We start from the raw sequence: 20780 nt of genomic DNA, 5'->3' as shown, positions 1-20780 counted from the left end.
AAAGTTACAAATCAAAGGCTGAGGTTACCACATTATCTTAGAAGAGTTTAAAATGTAGTCTGTATTCACGCAGATGTTTCTAATGGTGAAAGTATTTTGACACGCAGGTACTCATTGTTTGAGATAATATGCTTGTACTTTTTTTTGGAAGGGAAGTCACTTCTAACAGAAAACATCTTAAGCCTTAAGATTTTATTTGGAAAAGGAATATAACCTTTGCATGTGGCAACAAAAGATACAGAGAACATGACATAATCTTCAGTCACTAGACTGCAACTGCAACAGCTGTGATGCTTTGTGACCAGTGAGGATGTTTTTCCCCAAGGGCTCTGTGCACATGGGCAGGGTGGTCATGGCACCAGGCCTGCAGCTCCCATGGACTGCCAGGAAGGGGATCAGGATTGGAGATGGGTACAAGGTTCTGGTGGACGAGCAACACACTGTGTCCCCAAGGAAAAGCTGCCATAGCCACTTTCAAATTTATGTCCACTAAAGCAAAGCAGAGAAAACATGTCACTGCTTGTGCAGTCCAGGGAGCAGATAGAAGCCAGTCTCACTTGCAAGGAAAAGGTCTTCCAAGAGACACGGGCAGTAACCACAGCTCCGCCAAAAGATGTGCAGATAATTAAGTGGAAAGAGAAGTTTCACTTTGCATCAAAGTGAAAATGAATCTGCTCTCCAAGAGCTGTCTTGTCTAATTTCAGTCATTTAAACATTTCTGGAGAGAGGGGGGGAATAAAAAAAAAAAGGACAGACAGACAAAGCGGTAAAGTCCCCTGGAAATCGGAAAATGGGAGAATGTTATAGAGGAAAAACATGAAAAAAACATTACAGTATCCCATCCTCTCACACACACATAATAAAACCTTCACTGTTTGAACATAAATTTGAAAAAAAAAGCAATGAAGAACAACATAGAGATAGTCCCATTAGCTTTTTGTTAACCTCAAACGTCTATCTTTGTGTCTTTGAAGCATAACCAAATACATGTTTGCACTTTCTAGGTTTTCAGTGAAAGGGTTCTTTTCTGTACTGACAGTTTTCAAGGCATCTCCAGCTGCGTGACTGCCACAGCGAGTCATGCGGCTTGCACTTCTGATGTTAGCAAGAACAGAGAAAATAGAGAAGGCTGCCCTATTAAACAGTACTTTGTTTTTGTCAGACTTCATTTAGGCACCATTCAGCTTCTGGTGTCCCTTCCTTTTATAGAAAGTGCAAAGGGATTAATCCTTTATTTCAATCCCTGCCAGCATCGAGGCCTCTACATTGGGCAGAGTTAAATATTGATTAATTGATAAGGCAGACATGCCCTAAGTATTTTGCCATCAGTAAGCTGAAAAATTACCTTGAAAGCAAAGTATAAAAAGTCATCAAGTTTACAAATTTGAAAGTTTGCAAACACAGTTGATGTTATGCACAAAATTCAAAGCAACATCATTTGACCTTTAGGTTAGTTGTCAAGAGAGAAGTTTGGACAAGGCTAATACTGAACATTTTAATCTGTGTTTTTGTGATTTGTCACCAACCCCTCTCCCTCCAGCTCCTTTTCTGGATTATTAATTTCAGTCCAGAAATATGGCTGAAGAAATGCTATGTCTGACGGAGTTTGATGTAATTAGTCACAATGGTTAGTGTATTTCCACAGAAGCTGAAACTTCAGGAAATTTAACGAAACTATCACTGTCTTCTCCACAAAGGTTCACCAGACTACTCCTGCCCAAAGCCTACAACATTTGAGTTCACTTTGTTGGGAGTGGCTTTTCAAATTTGTTTTAATTTGAAGTCATTGTGAATGATAGCACAAAAAACTGAGCAAGTGTGTGAGCAAAAGTAGCACTGCAAATTCCTGTATCAGATGCCAGACTTATGGTAGTACAATCTCTCTGTACCTCAGATATATGACATACTTCTTAAAAGGTCAGTAAACATTTCATTTGTATCACTAGTTTTTGTTACGTGTTACACAGAAGGCATTTAATCTACAATTCCCAGAGACCACTAAACTGAATGGGAGTCTTGAATAACTTCGGGTTGCCCATAAACTCAAGAAGAGGGAGAGAACTGAGACTGACAGCACACTGCCTATCATATAAGCCACATACAAGCACTGGGTAATTTGGAAATTATTTTGACTGCTACATAGTCTGGCTAAAGTTGTAAACAATCCTCCCTTCTGTGTTCCTTTAATCCCTACATATGATGTTTGCCTAAACAATCTGGCTGCTATTCAAAACAGCTTCATTAGGAAAATGTGTGTTTAGTTTTGCCGACTGTTATTCTATTAGCCACCTATATCTTAAATTTGGCTGTCAATATTACCTTATTTGACACAGGCTGTTTGTTCACACAAGTACTACAAGAATGAGAATCTAATTCTGCAGTCATAACAAAACAGTAAGTCCTGATGTTTCCAGCTGCCTATGAAAAGCTGCCATTTTTCATAACTTAAATTCTCCATTAAAATATTTACTTGCTGAACGATCTTGGTTTTCCATAAAGCTAAGTAATGAAATACTTGGTATCCATAAATTTGTTTTTATATTCTGCTTTGTTCAATAACAACAAGAGGAAACCAAAAGCATGAGGTAGAGAAACAATAAACAATTACCTACTTTTTCCCCCCAACAAGCTACATTCCTCTGTTTTCTGACTGTTGCTCCTGCTTGGTGAAGATCAATAATTTCAGTGTTTACATGAAAAAGTGTACTGTCATATATAATGTCTAATTTGACCATGTAGTGCAATTTTCTACACTTTTTGTAGCAGACGTGGACAAACCATTGAAACTTCTGAATTTACAAGCAATTTTATGAACAACTTTTTTTTGGTACTGAAGATTAAAATGTTGAAGACTCTTTCACAAATTACCATTCTTTTATGAAACCCACTTACAGATTAAGGTGTTGACCTCAAGTTAACCATAAGGGTATATCCTAAAATTCAAGTTTCCAAAACATAAAATTATTAGCTCATTGCCTTCTCTGTACTCACAACAGATATTTTTATTGTTGACATTAAAATTGTCAGTACTTTGAGACACTGTCTCCATAATGAGAGAACAAAATAAATAACGGATATTTCTGTAGTCATAGGAGTATACTCTTTCCTTTTTAGGGTAAAGAGAGGTTTTTTTGGTGCCATTTACAAGCTCTTTCTTACATGGAAGTAAAGAACATTTCCATCTTCAGTAAGGCTTTCTATTTTGAAGCCTATTATGCAATGAACAACTGAAAATATTTAACCAGTGAGGCAACATAGGCTCATTTAAAATGGGGTACAGGCATTGTTAATGTCATTGTTTTGTCTGTTTCAAAGTTCCTGCAGAGACCTGCTACACTTGAGAGCTTGTGACATATTTGCAGCCTCCTGAAACACATAGTTAAGATTTTATGTTTCATTTATAAAGAAAGGTTTCAGTCATTTCAAATTAAAGAAGTTGAGATCTGAGCAAAAGCTATCATACCCAGGACTAGATACATCTCTTGTGGGAGCTCTAATTATAGTTCTGTTATTAAAAACTAGGTTACAATACATTCCTTTGCTATCAGTACTTGCACCCTGCAGAACATCATCATTTTATAAATAAACGTCTTCTGAGGGCAAAGAAAAGCTCTTTCTGAATAAAATTATATTAAAGTAATATGCTCCACATTTTCAGAGTTACTTTGAGTTTCAATTTATTGCATGCCATTTAGACAGTAAACCAAGAAGGTATCACTAAAGAAAATTCTACGCATTGTCTGTGGTTAGAAGGGGGAAAACAAAGTTTTCTTGGATTACATTCTCCCATTTCTCTTATACTTTTAATTTGCTAAGTGTTTTATCTCACAAACATTAAAAGCCAACTTTTGGCCTATCTTACTAATACAATGATGAATTGATTAGAGTTAAGTCACGTACAAAAATCTTGAAAGCACAGATTTTCTGCATAATCCACTTTCTGGCTAGGAAAAGGAATAGAAATTGAAGAGAAATCTACTCTCTCCAGAACCTGAAAGAGAGACCTGCAAATGTGTCTTCCCTAGTTCTTCCATTTAGAGCACTCCACTCAACCTGCCAGAAAAAGTTTGAAGACAGACATGACTTCACAAATAGCAACTGTAATCTTGCTAGCGGTTCTGCTAGCTTTCCCTAGATACCTTTTCACAGACTTCTTGGTAGCATTCCACAGGTGTCTTGGTTCTGCACATCACAGATGGGAAACTGCCAAGATGTTGTGACTGAGAGTTTGTTAGAGACTTGACTCCTTAACTAAGAGGTAGCAGACTTCATTGCTGAGCTCAAGGCATCTGAGTCTGAGTACATGACCCAACTAAAATGTCACTGTGTGCATGACCAGAAGAAAGACAACTATTTCCCTCCAGGCCCATAATTCAAACAATAGTTTTTTCCCCCACACAAATTAAATTCATACATTGGGACTTAAGTTATGCTGATGACACACCAATCATCAATTAGAAAATTATTTTGCAATAAATTACAACTTCTACCATTAAAAGCAACTGTTTACATCATTAGTCATGTGAAAGCAACTTTCAAATGTGAAGGTTTTGAAAGCTTAGTCTGAGGATAAGTGTTCTAAAACACAGGTACTCTAGATACTGAATTTTCAAGAAAGGAATACAGCTCTTTGGTGGGCAATGCACTACAGATTCAACACAAATGAAGATTTAGAACATTGAGAACTACGATTTTGCTTTGAATGCATAAGTAGAGGCTTTTTTTTTTTTTAGATATGGAGGGTGATAGATAGGTGAGAACTGTATAGAACAAATTCATTCAGCCCTCTATATCTTACAGTTAATTATTGATCTGGATTCCACTACTCACAAATAAGAGAAATGACTGATGCAATATATTTCTTTATCTTAATTCTGACCTCGTAGGTTAATCTGCTCAAGATGGCACCTTTAGAACCATGTAGGAGTGAATACAAACTAATTATACAATGAAAGTCATTTATTTAACACTTTTACAAAGCTAACAATGATGAGAAATCACTAAGCAGGAGTAACCCATTAGCTGAAATCAATTCCATAGCCAGAAACAGAAATGGAGTTGAACTGAAAACAAGTCAGGAGAAGGAAGAGGATAAGCTATAGATTTCACATGGAAATCCATTTTCATGTTTTGAAGACCACTTCTCCTAAAACATCTTGGTCTTTAGAAGAGGGAGAAACACAGCTCCAGGACAGCACACAGACATCAACTATGACTGCTGATGTTACAGTGGAATACAAGCAGGGTCTCCTGTATTTCTCTCCTGAAAACGCTAGGCAGAAATAAAGCTTGCATGGTACTTTACTACACTGAAGAGCAAACTGTGCTTTCTGCATGTGTACCGCACAGGCAGCCAGCATGTACTACTAAACTTACGTTTATGATTTCCAGTTTCACTCCAACTATTCTGGTGTTACGTACAATGATTTGTAGGACAAGAGTAATTTGTCTAAGATTTAAAGATCAAGGGTTTTTTGGTAGATTGATTGTTGAAATAAAAAGACCCTGTCCAAAACACAGGTGATGAATGAAGCAAAGAAAAAATTGAGCCATAGGGTTTAGGAGGTCTTCCTCAGAGTCCAAATGAAGCACTTCTCCAGTATGTTTACAAATGCATGTTCACATACAACTAAAAACACTATTTACAGAACTGAAGTAAAAGGTAGCTAAAATAACATTAAAGTGCCCTCCAACTATAATTGGAAGAAAGACAATCAGACCATTCAAACAAATATTCAGATGACCGAATCAAACCTATCATTAAAAGTATCAGCTGATCATATTTTCTAAGCTCTTCACAATTCTTGGATTTCTTCTGTAGATTTGTTCCAAGTTTCCTCAGTAATTGCAAATTTTGCTATTCTGTAAAACAACAATTTCTGAGAGAGCAATGCTCTAGGAACATGACATTTTCTTTAGATATAGAAGTAACAGTAACTCCTGCTTTTCCATAATGATTTCTGTGATAACAAGGCCTAACTGGCAACAAACTTCAAATTAGCTTGTACCATATGATTGCTGCTGGGACTACTTCTTCATATATGGAACACCAAGACAATAAATTACTCAAGCTAAAATCTCACTATTGCCAAGGAAATAAAATAATTACATCTTTTACCTTCTGTCAAGCACGTCCATTACCCCACAGCCATCATAAATATGCCTTTTCTTTTTTTTTTAATAGTACCATGCTGCTGGCTCATTTTTTTTCTTACACACCACATTTCCCAGAGCTTTTCTTCGGTGTTCTTTATTATTATTATTATTATTATTGTTATTATTATTATTATTATTATCCTCCCTTCTGTATGCATACATTTTACTTCTGCCCTAAATTTAACAGTTCACGGTTTTAACTAAATCAGTTTGAGACCATTTGTTCAAGACTATTTCATCCTGATCCAGTCCTCCAAACTACTAGACTTATCTGCTGTAAAAATGCTGAGTATCAACGTGTGTAGTCTAAAACACTTGAATCACTATTTGAAAATTCTCCAGTCCATGGAAAAGTCCTGTGGGACTCCCTGTTGGACTGAACCACTGCTGAGCACATTTTTCAACATTATGGCAGCCTTATTCAGATTATCTTACTCCTCTTTTTTAATTAGGAGAATCAGATGGGACACAATCAAAAGCCAGACTAAACAGAAGGTATGTCACAGCTACTATTTCATTGTTTATTGCCAATTATTGGCTAGGAGATAAAATTATAGATTATAGGACTAATCAAGTTAATTACTGGGAAATATAGTTCAGTAATGATTGTCCAGGAATGTTTAATAGTTTGAGCTCAATTTTTGCTGTGTATTAAATATAGAATTGTTATATACTGCCATGGTAAGGCTTCTTTAAATAAGTTAGTTATTTGTTCTTTTTCCCAATACATTTGAGATCTGTACTGCTAACTGGAACACTTGACCTTGCTCCTCTCCAGTTCATCTAGTTTTGTTAAATTTGTCATTGCAGTTAGAAACAAGACAAGCCCAACAGAGGAAACTCCTTTGTATATCAGGAATATAACAAAGGAGTCCGCCAAACAGTAACACATCTGCATCATCAGTTTGAGAAAAGGCAAAGTAAATTGAGGCAGAGAACATTTTCAGAAGATGATGGCTTCTTGCATTTCAATCCCTACAGAAATCAAGGGAATCAAATTTGTAATTTTTTTTCTAATAAATCATGCATTCAACAATACCTGAAACTTGTAACTCTTCTCTTAAAAATTAAGCCTCAGGGGAGGAATATAATTTTTTTTTTAAAAATACACAAAACATATTTTGGTTTACAAATAAAAAAGTATTTAATTACCTTTGCAAACTGTGCATTTATCCATTTTGTGAATGTTTTCTTTTGAACATCTTCCCGTTCATCTGCCAGAGAAAAATAAAACACTTCTTTAGAATTATTCAACAAAATAGTAAAATATTAATTAAAGCTTCAGTTTGGGTTTGTAGTAAAGCTACTAACAATAATTCAAACACATTCAGGCCACCTATCTGGATGTATGCTGTCCTTGACAATTACACCAAGGTATTCTGAAAGCCTACAGCTTGCCTTCATAGTCATGGTCTATACCCCCAGCTCATGTCACCCATTCTATACTTTCTTTGCTTCTGGAAGGGAACATGTTGCAGTAGGATCTGAAATATCCCATTCAAATTTTTAATATAATATAAGTATAAATCAAGAGGTTACTGTTTTGCAGCAGAAGACACTTCTACAGCACTTTTTGAAAAGTACTTGAAATAACAAGTTTACATGCATGTCCTCAAATTCCTTCGAGACCACAATGACAGTTCTCCATTGCCAGCCCCTGCCATACCTTATGCCTTTTCTGCTTTGCAGCTATTTACTTGTCACAATTTGTTAGATATAACAGTAGAAAAACAAAAAACCCACACATTTGTTCTTAATTCTTTAATATGAAAAGCATTGTAAAGAAGATTATCGTCTTAGGCCTTGATTTCTGTATCTGCTACAAGTACAGTCGATGGAGAATAGAACCGGACACAAAGGTACAATTCTGATATATTTTATGTAAGTTGGAAGAGAAAGATGTCTTCAAATTATAACCTAATAAGCATTTGCTCAAAAAGATCTATTAAGCATCATCCTTGAAATAATATCGAAGGGCAGACCTCTTTGTATGACAAAGTCAAACCAAACTAGAATTAAAGGGTGTATGTGGAAAAGGCTGCAGAATGCTCGTACTAAAATAAAGCTCACTCAATGCCACCTTTTGATTTGCAGTAAAATTCTCTACATGTCTTAAATAAAAATGAATATTAAATTCCCATCTGAAATGTTCAGCAATTAATAATTTTAATGGAATGAACTGAATTTGAAAGGCAGGTATGGATGAGCTACAGGAGAAATGCAAAGCACTAATAATGTACTTTGCTTTCTCTCCCTCCACCCCTCCAAGGAGACAATGCAAATAATTTTGATACATACATATCTTTTGTTCTTAAAAACTCACCTTAATAGCACTTAACACTGCCTTTTCACAAGAATGTTTTCCATTCTTCACAATAAAATATACTTATGAAAAAAATAATACTAGCATTTGTAAAGCCACTAATTTATTATATAAAAAAAAAAAAAAAACTTCTGTAAGAGGAAGGAGCATATTTGAATTGCTTTCAGATGATCATCAGTGAGAAGACTGACAATGCAATAGTACTACTGGAAACATGTCATAGAAGTCAAGCATTATATACGTTCTGCCACTAGTATATGAGTATTTGCTACAATAAACTTTGTAGAGTTCTACTGCTATCTTTCCCAAATAATGCTCTGTGCTTCATCCCTTGGCTGAAAGTGATATTTGAATAGTTAGAGATTAATCAAACAACAACAGCATGTGGGAGAGAAGCATCCTTGTAGTAATAAATTATGCTAAATCTGTTAAAAAGGTTATTTTTCCCCACAAGCATCACTTTCCTCTTTATTATATGAGCTTTGAATTATTCCAGCCATGTGCAATACAAAGATGGGAGAAGGAATATGACCATGAGTCAGCACTGTGCCCTTGTGGCCAAGAGGGCCAATGGCATCCTGGGGTGTATTAGAAGGAGGGTGGTTAGTAGGTCGAGAGAGGTTCTCCTTCCTCTCTACTCTGCCCTGGTGAGACCACACCTGGAATATTGTGTGCAGTTCTGGGCTCCTCAGTTCAAGAAGGACAGGGAACTGCTGGAGAGAGTCCAGTGCAGGCCAACAAAGATGATTAAGGGAGTGCAGCACCTCCCTTATGAGGAAAGACTGAGGGAGCTGGGTCTCTTTAGTTTGGAGAAGAAGAGACTGAGGGGTGACCTTATTAATGTTTACAAATATACAAAGGGTGAGTGCCACGAGGATGGAGCCAGGCTCCTCTCAGTGACAAACAATGATAGGACAAGGGATAATGGGTTTAAGCTGGAACATAAGAGGTTCCACATAAATATGAGAAGAAACTTCTTCTCAGTGAGGGTAACAGAGCACTGAACATGCTGCTCAGGGGGGCTGTGGAGTCTCCTACTCTGGAGACATTAAAAATCTGCCTGGACACCTTCCTGTGTAGCCTCATCTAGGTGTTCCTGCTCCGGCAGGGGTACTGGACTAGATGATCTTTCGAGGTCCATTCCAATCCCTAGCATTCTGTGATTCTATGATTCTGTGATAAGGAAGATGCACTTTGTTGGTGGAAGGTACATATTCAATATGATGTTGTTTTACAAACTCCTTCAGCAACTTTATATAAAATATTACATATAAACAGATATTTATGTTTAATCATCTCTGATAAAAACACCAAATGCAACTTTAAGATGAAGTAGAAGATTATGCGGTATTTAGTAGGGAAAAGGAAAGAGAAAAACAACTCTTTCAAACTATTCAAACTTCCACTTTTCCACCCTGGGCTACCATAATGGGATATTCAATAACAGTGTGTGTGTGTGTGTGTGTGTGTGTTGGGTTTTTTCCACAAAGATATATGCCAGAGATTTAGCTGCTAATCACCAATTAATTCATGTCCATTGAACTAATAAAAACCAGGGTCTCCTGAGGAAAATGATAATTAAACCCACAATTTGAATGTTTGAAACTTATCCAAAGTTCAGGCAATGCTCTGCTACCTTTCCAAAAACAAATCTATTCCACTGTTGCTATCTATATACAGAGATCATTTCAAGCACGTTTTTCTCTACATGCTTGTTCTAACAAGTTTATACCACAACATTTTGTTAGTGACAGCCTCCTAACCTAAAAAAGAATCAATCTTTTGGTTATGTGTGGCATGATTTCCCCACAGTAAGCACGACTTTTTTCAAAATTATGTTCTCCTAACCCAGATTTACAGATTGAATGCTAGATTGGAAGCTGAATGACATTTGTCTCGGTGCTGTAGAAACACACCAAGAACACCCAGCTGCCACTTTCATAACATTGTGTTTATAGCAGATCCTTCAGCAGTGAGTTGATGAATGCCCTTGCAGGTGTTTTTACTGTGAGGCAATAAGAATAATCAAATGGCCAGGCAGGTAATTCCTTCAGCTGTTCAAGGGTATAGTATGTTTACTTTTTTTCTTTCAAGCTCAAACAATTGCAGAATAGCATACTGTCTCTCTGCAGGTTAAATCTATACATGAAACGCTGCACGGATTTTGAATTTCATTTTCGGAATAATAACATTATCACCTCCCACAGCAAAAATACACTTTTGTCAAACAACTGGAAATTGAATGGAACATGCTTAACCTATTTTTTTGTAGGTGATCAACTCACCAAATGAACAAACTGAGGTCTGTACTGACCTGTGAGATTTATCTAATTTTCATGCACTAGAGCGAACCTCTAGTACCACTGCACAGACCTTGTTTTAACTAGAGAACATTCACGAATGGATCTTACAGCTTGATATATTTCTGGTAGAATGAGCATCCAGCTTTGCAACTGTGAATGTAAACCTCTTCAATTAGCTAACTTCATATTTGACTTCCAAGTACTATTACAGGCTACTAGGAAATAATGACCAGGAAAGAAAGTGCAGTATTAATGGAGCTAATCATCTGACAAAGGACAATTCTAAGATTTAATCAGGTGGCAAGGCTAATAGAGACAAGTGGTACACTGAAGAATGCTTAGGAACATGCAATCAGGATTCAACAGAACAAAATGTTATTATTAATGGCAAGTGGTTACCAGACAACTTTCCTAGATATTTAACCGAGTATTTCATGTTTGCAACCTACTACTAAAAAAAATTTCACATCTATTTTCCTCAAAAAACAGCATTATGTTGTCATTCCTTTGTAAACTACACTTATTTTTCTACCTACCCCAAATACCACCACACATTTTGAACAAAAAAAGTCAAGAAAAAAATCTTGTATAACATCTAGTATACTCTAGATACTATTCTGAAAGCTTACAGCAGTGTTAACAAGTCATAAACCCCCCTGTCCTTTTAAACAATGTAAGCTGATAAATACCAAACAGATTTTAAATGAATCAAGGTTCAGAAACGTACAGTATATATATCATCACATTATTCCATTTGTATGATAAAAGCCACTCTTCCCCCAGAAAACATGGAGTGGGGGGAAGGAAGCTTCCACTCTTTGATGCATCCTTCCACATTTTTCTAAAGGATCTTCAGCCTCTGTTACTAAACATACCTGAATAAATAAGGCTTTCACAGACTCACAGAATAGTTGAAGTTGGAAGGGACCTCTGGAGGTCATCTGGTCCAACCACTCTGCTCAAGCAGGGCCACCTGCAGGCAGTTGCCCAGGACCACATCAAGCCTGATTTTGAACACCTCCAAGGCCTCTCCTCCTACAGACTGAAAAAGCAAGACAGCATCTTTCTTATCATCTGCATTCTGCCTTACTCAAATGTGGGTGATGATTTCCAGTGCAAGTGGCTGAGGAAACTCTCCTCCAGAGTAAGTACAGCCCATTTTTGAAAACTAGAAGACATTCAACGCAAGTGCACTAGCAGTTCAGGGATACAGGAAATGAACCATATCCACAGATTATAACCTTTAATTTGAAACAAACAAACCAGGAAGCAAACCAACCATTGCCTTTAAGGTGTCAATAAAGACATTACATAATATGTGTAGAATATTTGAATCACTACAGAGACAGGCAGTGATAGGAGGCTTGGTTGCATGATAGAAGAGTGTATGCAGTCTTCAGCAAGCAGTTCCATTACGGGCTGGAATATAAACAGGAAAGAAGGAGACTTGTCTTATTCTGTTACCCAATGTTGCCTTGAGCTGGGTTAGATGATAACTGAATAGCTATGCTTTGTCTATCAGAAACTATCTGTGGGAAAGAAAAGAAGAAAGGAAAGGGAAAGATATTTTCCCTATACTACCTGGAAACTTTGAAACAATGGTGTCAAGGCAGATGTCAATTCCTTTTTTCATAGCAACTGCAGGTTCATCGGAACACTGCACTTTACAGAATAAAACCATCAAAATTGCCATTTGATTTTCTAGCAGCCAAACAATGCAGATTTAGAAAAGGCCAGGATTTGCTTCAGTGAGTGGGAGTGAGTACGAGAAATGGTGGGAACACTAGGAACAAAAGAGGCCACAGATAGTCACATTATTGATACTCTGGCTTCATCGACTCACTATTCTTAGTGCTTTTCAGCACATTGTTACAATACTCTGCCAGTAACTACGACTGCTGAGAAATGTTCCCTTCCCATTCTTGCTTATCTGAAGGGGGAAGAAGAAATCAATGCAATACAATGACTGAATGATATTTGAGTGGCCTAGCTTTGATTTTTAGTCATTGAGGTCATCCAAGACATTCGCAAGTTGACAGAAAATACAATAGACTGCTTTGACAGACATACAATGATTTTAAGTCTATTGCTCATGGAAGGCAATATGTAACACGCAATTCTTTGTCCACCTTCTATAAATGTACTGATGAGCAGTGTGCTGACTTTATCTGAATACTGTTAAAACTCCCTGTTCCTTGTGCCAGCCCTTAAGACTCCAGTGTGGAACCTGAGTCAAATCACCATAATTAAACCATCTCAGGCTTCTCAATACACTGATGAACCTATTCAAAAGCTCAGCAGAAATGGGAGACTTCAGCATATGTAAGTATAACTCAATCCTCTCCGAAATAGTGTATCAACATTTTCTGAGGACATTTAGTAAGATCCAAGAAAAATTTAGGAAAGTAGCAGGGATGTTACTATACCAAAAAGATGCAATCTCTACTCTGCTCCGTGCTATCCTCTTCTTCAAACACAGGAACCCAGAGAGTGGGATTACATTTGCTGCTCAGGCAACAGAAGAGAGAGCTATAACACCCAACGTACAGGATTTCTACTGACACCATAGACATAGATTGAACGCCAGGCTGATAAAGCCTGTTATTTTTCTCATTTCATTATGTAAACTGGAATTGTTCTCTCATAAATGTTTAAGGGAAACTGCCTCCTGACTTTTCTCCTTTGTTTTCATTTGTTTGTTTGTTTTTAATTTAAGACATTGCAAGTGTTTATATAAGGTCTCATTCTTCTGACCTTTGCCTAATAGTTAGTGAGGGAAAAACTACAGAGTGCTTTTGAGGACCAGTCTGGAAGTCATAGGGTAGAAAAGGAACAGGAGCAGCACAAAGGATAAGGAACACATTAGAGTGCCAGCCTGGAGGAAAAAAAAACAAAAACAAAAAAAACAAACCTACAATAAAAAACCTACAATAATAAGATGAGGAAGGGGTGGGTGGGGTGGAAGACAGAAAGGGAGGGAAACACTTTTTCCCTGATTTAGGGGAAAAAGACATATAGAGAAGTAGAAGCAAGAAGGGAAAAGGCAGAGACAAACAGTTGTTTTTGGAAGGAAAAAAGTACAAAGCACTGGTTGTAATATCTGGCAGCTAGAATATCATACACAGGAAACACAGGAAAGCAACGGATTTGAACAAGAGGACCCACCTGAGCATGTGCAGCAAACCAGCAAAGCACAATCTGCCTCTCCAGGCCATTAGCCAATTCCAAAAAAATAAATAAAAAAATAATAATAATGAAAAAAATGACTAGCATCCAAAAAGACCAGGATAAGAAAAACAAGCTACATATGATCTCTAAAACAATAACAAGCAGCTGTGAGATGTACATATAGATTTAGGTTTAAACATGCTCATATAATTTACTGCATGTTTGTTAAAACAAAAACCCCCTCACCATTTCTCACCCCTTTCCCCTAAACACATTGCAGCAGATATAACTCCCAAGACCGGAGCAGGAGCACAATTCCAATGGAATTTAAAACAAACAAAATAAAATAAAACAAACCACAGAATTCCAGTTCACATTTCCAGAACATTTTAAGCATACACTACACATTGTTTTCAGCTCTTACTCACACATTGATAATGGTATTCCCACCAGTTGGCCCAGTCCTTCTCTGGTCTTCTACATACAAACATACTGGAAACTGATCATGCTTATTCATATCTATGTATTTGATCTGGGAGGAAGGAGCAAAATTGCTAATAGGCAATAACCTTCCTAAATGGCCCCATGGGCTGGTCATTGTCTTCTTGCTGACTGGCTGTCTAAGTGGAGTAGCTAATGACTTAGCTTCACAGGTTGCCAAAAAAAAAGAGTCAAGAAAGCATCAATGGACAGAAAAAAAACCCAACACCACTTGTTTGTTTGTTTCTTCCCCCCGAAGAGCTTCCTAAGACTTCCTTCCTTCTGATTTTGTATAGAAGTTAAGTACTCTCTGGAAGAGAGCCCTGATTTCATGTCTCTCTTGTCACCAGCTGGGTAAGGGCATGAGAATGGAATAACTGAACTTTCCTCTCCCCTCTCATGTAGCAGCCCACAAAATGTCAGGACACCCGCTTAAATGTTAATGACCCATCCTTGCCTTAGGCTTTCAAGAATAAGGACTTTAAATGGTGTTAAACCACACTCTACCAAAAATACCTCAGTCTCCCACTTACTGACAGCCTTGCAAATGCAAGCTTTGCTGGTTTTGTCTATTTGTTTTCTTTTATTATTTTCTACTCAGCAATTATTTTGGATCCAGGAAGTTTTTCCCAAAGGTAAATTACTCCTAAAATGTAACCTAAACAGCCCCAATGTTTCAATACATTAGATTTTTCTGCAAAAAGTAAATAATTTCTCAGAATTAAAGAACAAATCTATCTCTGCCTGACAAGCTGGTGCTAGGAAAGGGAAGGAGTTCAGCTTATGACTTAAGTTATCTTTACATGGAAATATATGATAATTCATCTGGATATTCAGCTATGTATGAGCAGTGTCACTCTTATTATCTATTTTTCAGTTTCATTTGCATATATTGACAAATGAAAAGTAGGCTTAATAATATATTAATAGGACCACATGGTATTTTAGAATCACGCCATCATTATAATAGTATTTTTTGGACACTACAGATGATACATTACACCTTAACATGAGGTAACATGTTTGCCTTCACCATGATGGTTAGAAGTGCTATACCAGCTGAAACCACTGCAGTTAGCTGGAATTTGCAGAATATTGTATTAATCAACTATATTATCAACTTTTCCTCAGTCAGACACCAATGAAATCATGTTGCTAGTACATTCAGTACCTTGAAAAAGTACCAATAAAGAAGATTTAAGAGCATTTTTTTTGAAGTAACAAAATGCATTTGCAAGATAAATCTGCCTAATGCTATAAACTATACTAAATTCCAAAAAAATTCACAGATTATTTGGAGAGGCTACCAACATTACCAAAATATGAAAGAAAACTATGAGGAGTTGATAGATACTTACATCATCTTGTTAAATTACCTTACTGATTCTACTTTCCTGAATTATTTTGAATATAATTTTTTATTTCTGCTCTTATTTACAGATTAGGGAAACATAACTTAAATGCTGCTGTCACAGCATGCAATGTTATATAGCATAAAATCACAGTATCACAATATGTTTGGGATTGGAAGGGACCTCGAAAGATCATCTAGTCCAATCCCCCTGCTGGAGCAGGAACGCCTAGGTGAGGTCGCACAGGAATGTGTCCAGGCGGGCTTTGAATGTCTCCAGGGAAGGAGACTCCACAACCTCCCTGGGCAGCCTGTTCCAGTGCTCTGTCACCCTCACTGAGAAGAAGTTTCTTCTCAAATTTAAGTGGAACCTCTTGTGTTTCAGCTTGATCCCATTACTCCTTGTCCTATCATTGTTTGCCACTGAGAAGAGCCTGGCTCCATCCTGGTGGCACTCACCCTTTACATATTTATAAACATTAATAAGGTCACCCCTCAGTCTCCTCTTCTCCAAACTAAAGAGACCCAGCTCCCTCAGCCTTTCTTCATAAAATCAACAGGTCTTTTGCTATATTCATTTACTACTACTATTATTGTTCTTATACATAAACCCTATTGTAACTCTACAGCCTACAGCTGCACTTTTCACCACAAGTGATGAAAGATACTTTGGCTCTTTCATTTCCCAAAGACAACTAAGGGCTTATAAGGTCATTAGCAGAGATCACACTGCTCAGAGTGAGGAAGGAACAGTTGCTGCTCAGCCCCATTCTGGTTACTGGTCTGACTTAGACAAAAGGGTAGAACCTAACTGACACTTAAAAAAAAAAAAAAAAAGAAAGAAAATAATAATGAAAAAAAAGATTTAATTTGTTTGAAGGACTGACTAGATGTAACAAACAGACTGAATACATCTTAACTGTATTAACTCTGGTTTCAGACGATCCTACTTTTAACCCATTTTTGTCCTTTCCCAGAGTAAAGAGGAACTGTTAGCAGAAGAAAGAGGGAATTGGTATAAGCTTTTTTTTCCCCTTCTCACAGCACATGTGTATTTTCATATACTGGGTCCTTGCAGAGGCAGAACTGCAGCCTTAGGACAGACTGATAGGTGCGGGCAGATAGTGTGGCAACAGTAGTCCCTCTGTGAGCCCTGACGTACACCAGGAAAATCCTCATCACTTAAAGACTAATAAAATTGGTTTGTGTATACAGTGCATTTAGTGACAACTCATGCGTTGTTACTCTCCTGTACCAACGATCCAAGAACTGCTGAAACTAATTCAAAGTGAAAGCAAGCACCCTCACCTCAGCTGCTATTACCAAGCTGGCTTGACGCAAACCCCAGTGTTATATATGTTCCTGTCACTGCTGTGGGAAAAGTTACATACCAGAAAACAGCAGCACTGCAATATCCTGTATTTCAGCAATGTCACAAAAAAAAAAAAAAAATCCTCACAAAATATGAAACATGTTTTTGAAAAACTTTAAATGGCCCCAACCTTTATGGTTTTCACCAGGAAAGTTGTTATATGCACTGTGAGAAGGAAAACTGTGATAAAAGTGCTATGGTCAATAGCAAATTTTGTTTGCCAGGACACAGAGGATGCTGTATGTTTCTTAGGGTTTTGTTTGTTTGCATTTTTTAAACTTTGGAGGGCAGATCAGCATTTAGTTTATAAGCAGGTTGCCTCAGAGTAAGCTATAACAGAGGTAGTGCCTGGGAGTACTGTTATAACAGAGAACAGTTATTAAAAATAAAAAAGCCAAGGTTATGTAACTAGATAAGATTACCCACAGTTATCATATTTATAACTTTTATTAAATATACACAATTATTTTTGTTTACTTCAGGAAGCAGTAGATACTGTTAGACTGATTATGCCTTTCATTAGCTGGAGATTTTTATCATCTAGGTTTCTATTTAGGTTCAAATAAAAGCTATAAGGACAAGAGATAGTAAAGTTTATTAATGAACGAGTCAGAACAGCATACATCAAAAGGAGAAAATAAGAGCCCATGAACTGTTGACTAATGACAAATGAAGCTGAAGGAAGCACCAAGATTTAAAACAGGTACTCAAAGACTAAAATACAACACTAGTACCTACTGTTTCATACAAGGTTCTGATGTAAAAGTGACATTTCTGTACTGTTTTCAGCAAATGCCACCTAGTGATACATAGTTGCAAAGCTTGGAAGCACTTTGACTTATGTATTTTCTCCCAGATTTTCTGATTTCCTTGTATGAAAAAAGATCAGACAAATGCTTTACATGGTCACAGGCCATCAAAATTCACGTCACACGTGTGGAGAACACAGACAGAAGAGGTTGGGTTAACCATACACGGAGGATCAACATTTGTTTTAGTTTGTATTAAAATATTCATTACAAATAACCGTGCTAAGAACACAGTGTGGCTAGTATTAGATCTGAAATATTTCAAGTTCCTTTTTTGTTCCTCTGACAAGCAATTAGAGAACAGGCTGTTCTAGTCTGCTTGAGTGACTGCTGTCTACTTTATTTCATCTGACCCAATTAGTGACTGAGTTAATTAGTAGAGGCTGTCACTGAGACATGTATCAGAGAAGTTTGTGATTAATGAGACCAAGATGTTAATACACAGTTGTTTACAATACACGCACCCTGCTCTTACAGTGATGATACTCTCCTAGCAAAGCTGATATCATTTATTGACCCTCAGGTAGGCTTTACCTTATTTTACACCATTTGCAACTCTTTGAAAGAAAACACACCTCTAAGAATAGCTGTATAAGTTAAAGGTAAGTGATCAGTGTTTTCCATTCTTGTTTTAATCTTATTTGAAATAACTAAGGTAATGATGAATGTGTCTAATTGTGATTTGTTTCATTCAGAGAGAACTGTAACAGATTGCTTTTTGTCAGCCCTCTCAGCTTCCTCTCACCATCCCCAAGCACCCCACTCCTTCAGGGAGAGAAAGGAAAGGATAGTTGAAGAGTAACATAAAGCATTTAAAAAGCCTCTCTTGATATTGATCAAATGAGGTGGAGGTGGGGAGGAGCTAATAGAATAGAATTTAATTCCTATAAAACCATTCTAATTTGACAACTACTTTGTACTGGTTTTAGTGGCTCAATTGTACAAGTAACTGAAGAATCTTAAATTTTCAGAAATACACATAATAAGGTCTGAGTGTTTAATTGGTATACTAAATGTGCTTGTCTCATATTACCCCACATTTTGAAAAAATCTGCTACTGTTTCATACAGGGGAATGATAATACAATTTTGATAAAAGTCTAGATACCAGCACTTGATAGAAAATTTGCATTACAAAACCTGTTAAGTGTGCATACCCTACTGCCTATAATGTAAAATGTTCTCGAAAGGAAAAAGAAAGTAATTTAATTTCTAGGCAGCTCACAAGCAATGCTTTGCAAACAGCCAAAATGTTTACTGTGGACTGTAAGTAGTTCTTCTTTCAGCTTCTTTTTGAAACTTCTGATTTTTTTATTTAATATCTTTAGTTGGGAAGTGACTGAAAAAAATATTCAAATTGAAAGAATATAAGGGGAGGGAAAGTTGACTCTTTTTGTTATTAATATGTTGAAACAGGAGAACACAACAAAAATCAGTTTTACTCTTCATCCTGAACATGGTGACCATCATTACAAAGAAAATGCACTTTCTAATATTTTTAAGACAAAATGTTTATGTGCCCAGAGCCACCAATAGTTCCAACCCTATTTTTCCCTAGAAACCAGTGGGGAAATTATGTCACTACATACAAGATAGTGACATGCCGTCCTTGTCTATCAAGTTATACAGTGCATAGCATAGGTTTCCGGTTCAATTTTTGCCTGTCAAGTACTGCCTTCAGAAGGAGGTGGCCTGCAATACACAGGGGAGGTACAAGATGCATTTCTTTTTAAGCAGTCTGGTATAGGTCCCACTTAGGAACATTTTAATGTCTCTAGCAACACTGGAACAACGTATTTTGATATGTGTTATTAAACATATTGTTTACAACTCTGCAGATTCTTCTCATATTATTTTAAATTTGTCTAAGGAATTAACCAAAAGTAGGAAGGAATGCTATCTGAAACCCATCTACCTGGAATTAGTGCATTGGCTTCTGTTAAATCTGAACACTCAGTTTGGGGCTGGACACAGAGTTTACTCACATATCAGGATAAAGCACAACATCTTAACGTTTTAGGAGGGTGGCATAAAAAGAATTGGTTCAATTAAAATTAATAAAGAAATAGAGATAGCAAGGAAGAAAGAGGAGATACATAATTCCCTTATCCATATGTTGAGCTATTTTTCCATTCTGGTGAAGAGGAAAAAATAAATGGAGGAGCAATTTTTAGAAAGGTAACATCACTAGCAGTTGTAATATCTTCTTGAAATCATTATCCCAGATCAGAATATTTGAAGCATTAGTGAAATATTTGTTAAAAATTAAGATTAGTATTGTTCATCTTCTCATTAAGTGGGCATTGTCTGAGGAAGTTACAAAACTATTCACAACAGCAAGATAGAATGTTTATTTATTTAATTAATGCACACAGATCTCATGCCTTCTCAGCTGAAACTGGGATTTTCTGTCTGCACCTGACATTTTAGATAACTAACACATTTGCTGCCTGTATGTGTTCTGTGCATCGATCAGGGATTTTTCATTTCATACATCATTCAGAACAGCTTGCTGTGAATCATTTCATATCTATAACATTAAGTGAAGATTAAGAAATATTAGTATTGATGCTAGGACAGCTACCTATTATAAACATTGATTTTGATTTCAATTTGGTGCCAACTCACCAGCTCTGCTGAGAGGTACTGCATCTCCTTGATTTAGCACAGAAAAAGAAGAAAAGCATCTACTTGTCATTCTTTTTACAGCTGTTCTTTTCCAGTCTAGACAACTCAAGGCAAGCGTGACATGTCATATCATAAACTACATTCAAGAAACGTTGTTATTCTATTCCATTGTTTTTGCAACAGTAAGAAGA

General features: G+C 36.7%; 1 protein-coding gene across 12 annotated transcripts in view; it reads right to left on the bottom strand.

Moving 5' to 3' along the window:
- Positions 1-20780, bottom strand: part of DMD (dystrophin) — a 1243922-nt gene that overhangs the window by 944779 nt on the left and 278363 nt on the right. For all 12 annotated transcript variants that reach the window (XM_065859822.2, XM_071812115.1, XM_071812091.1 and 9 more), the window contains exon 2: positions 7309-7370. In XM_065859822.2, the coding sequence (XP_065715894.1) occupies positions 7309-7370 (62 nt within the window). The remainder of the gene's footprint in view (positions 1-7308; positions 7371-20780) is intronic.

The sequence above is a fragment of the Patagioenas fasciata genome, chromosome 1 (genome assembly GCF_037038585.1).
Source record: "Patagioenas fasciata isolate bPatFas1 chromosome 1, bPatFas1.hap1, whole genome shotgun sequence".
Taxonomy (NCBI): domain Eukaryota; kingdom Metazoa; phylum Chordata; class Aves; order Columbiformes; family Columbidae; genus Patagioenas; species Patagioenas fasciata.
This window is presented reverse-complemented; position numbering and strand designations above follow the sequence as displayed.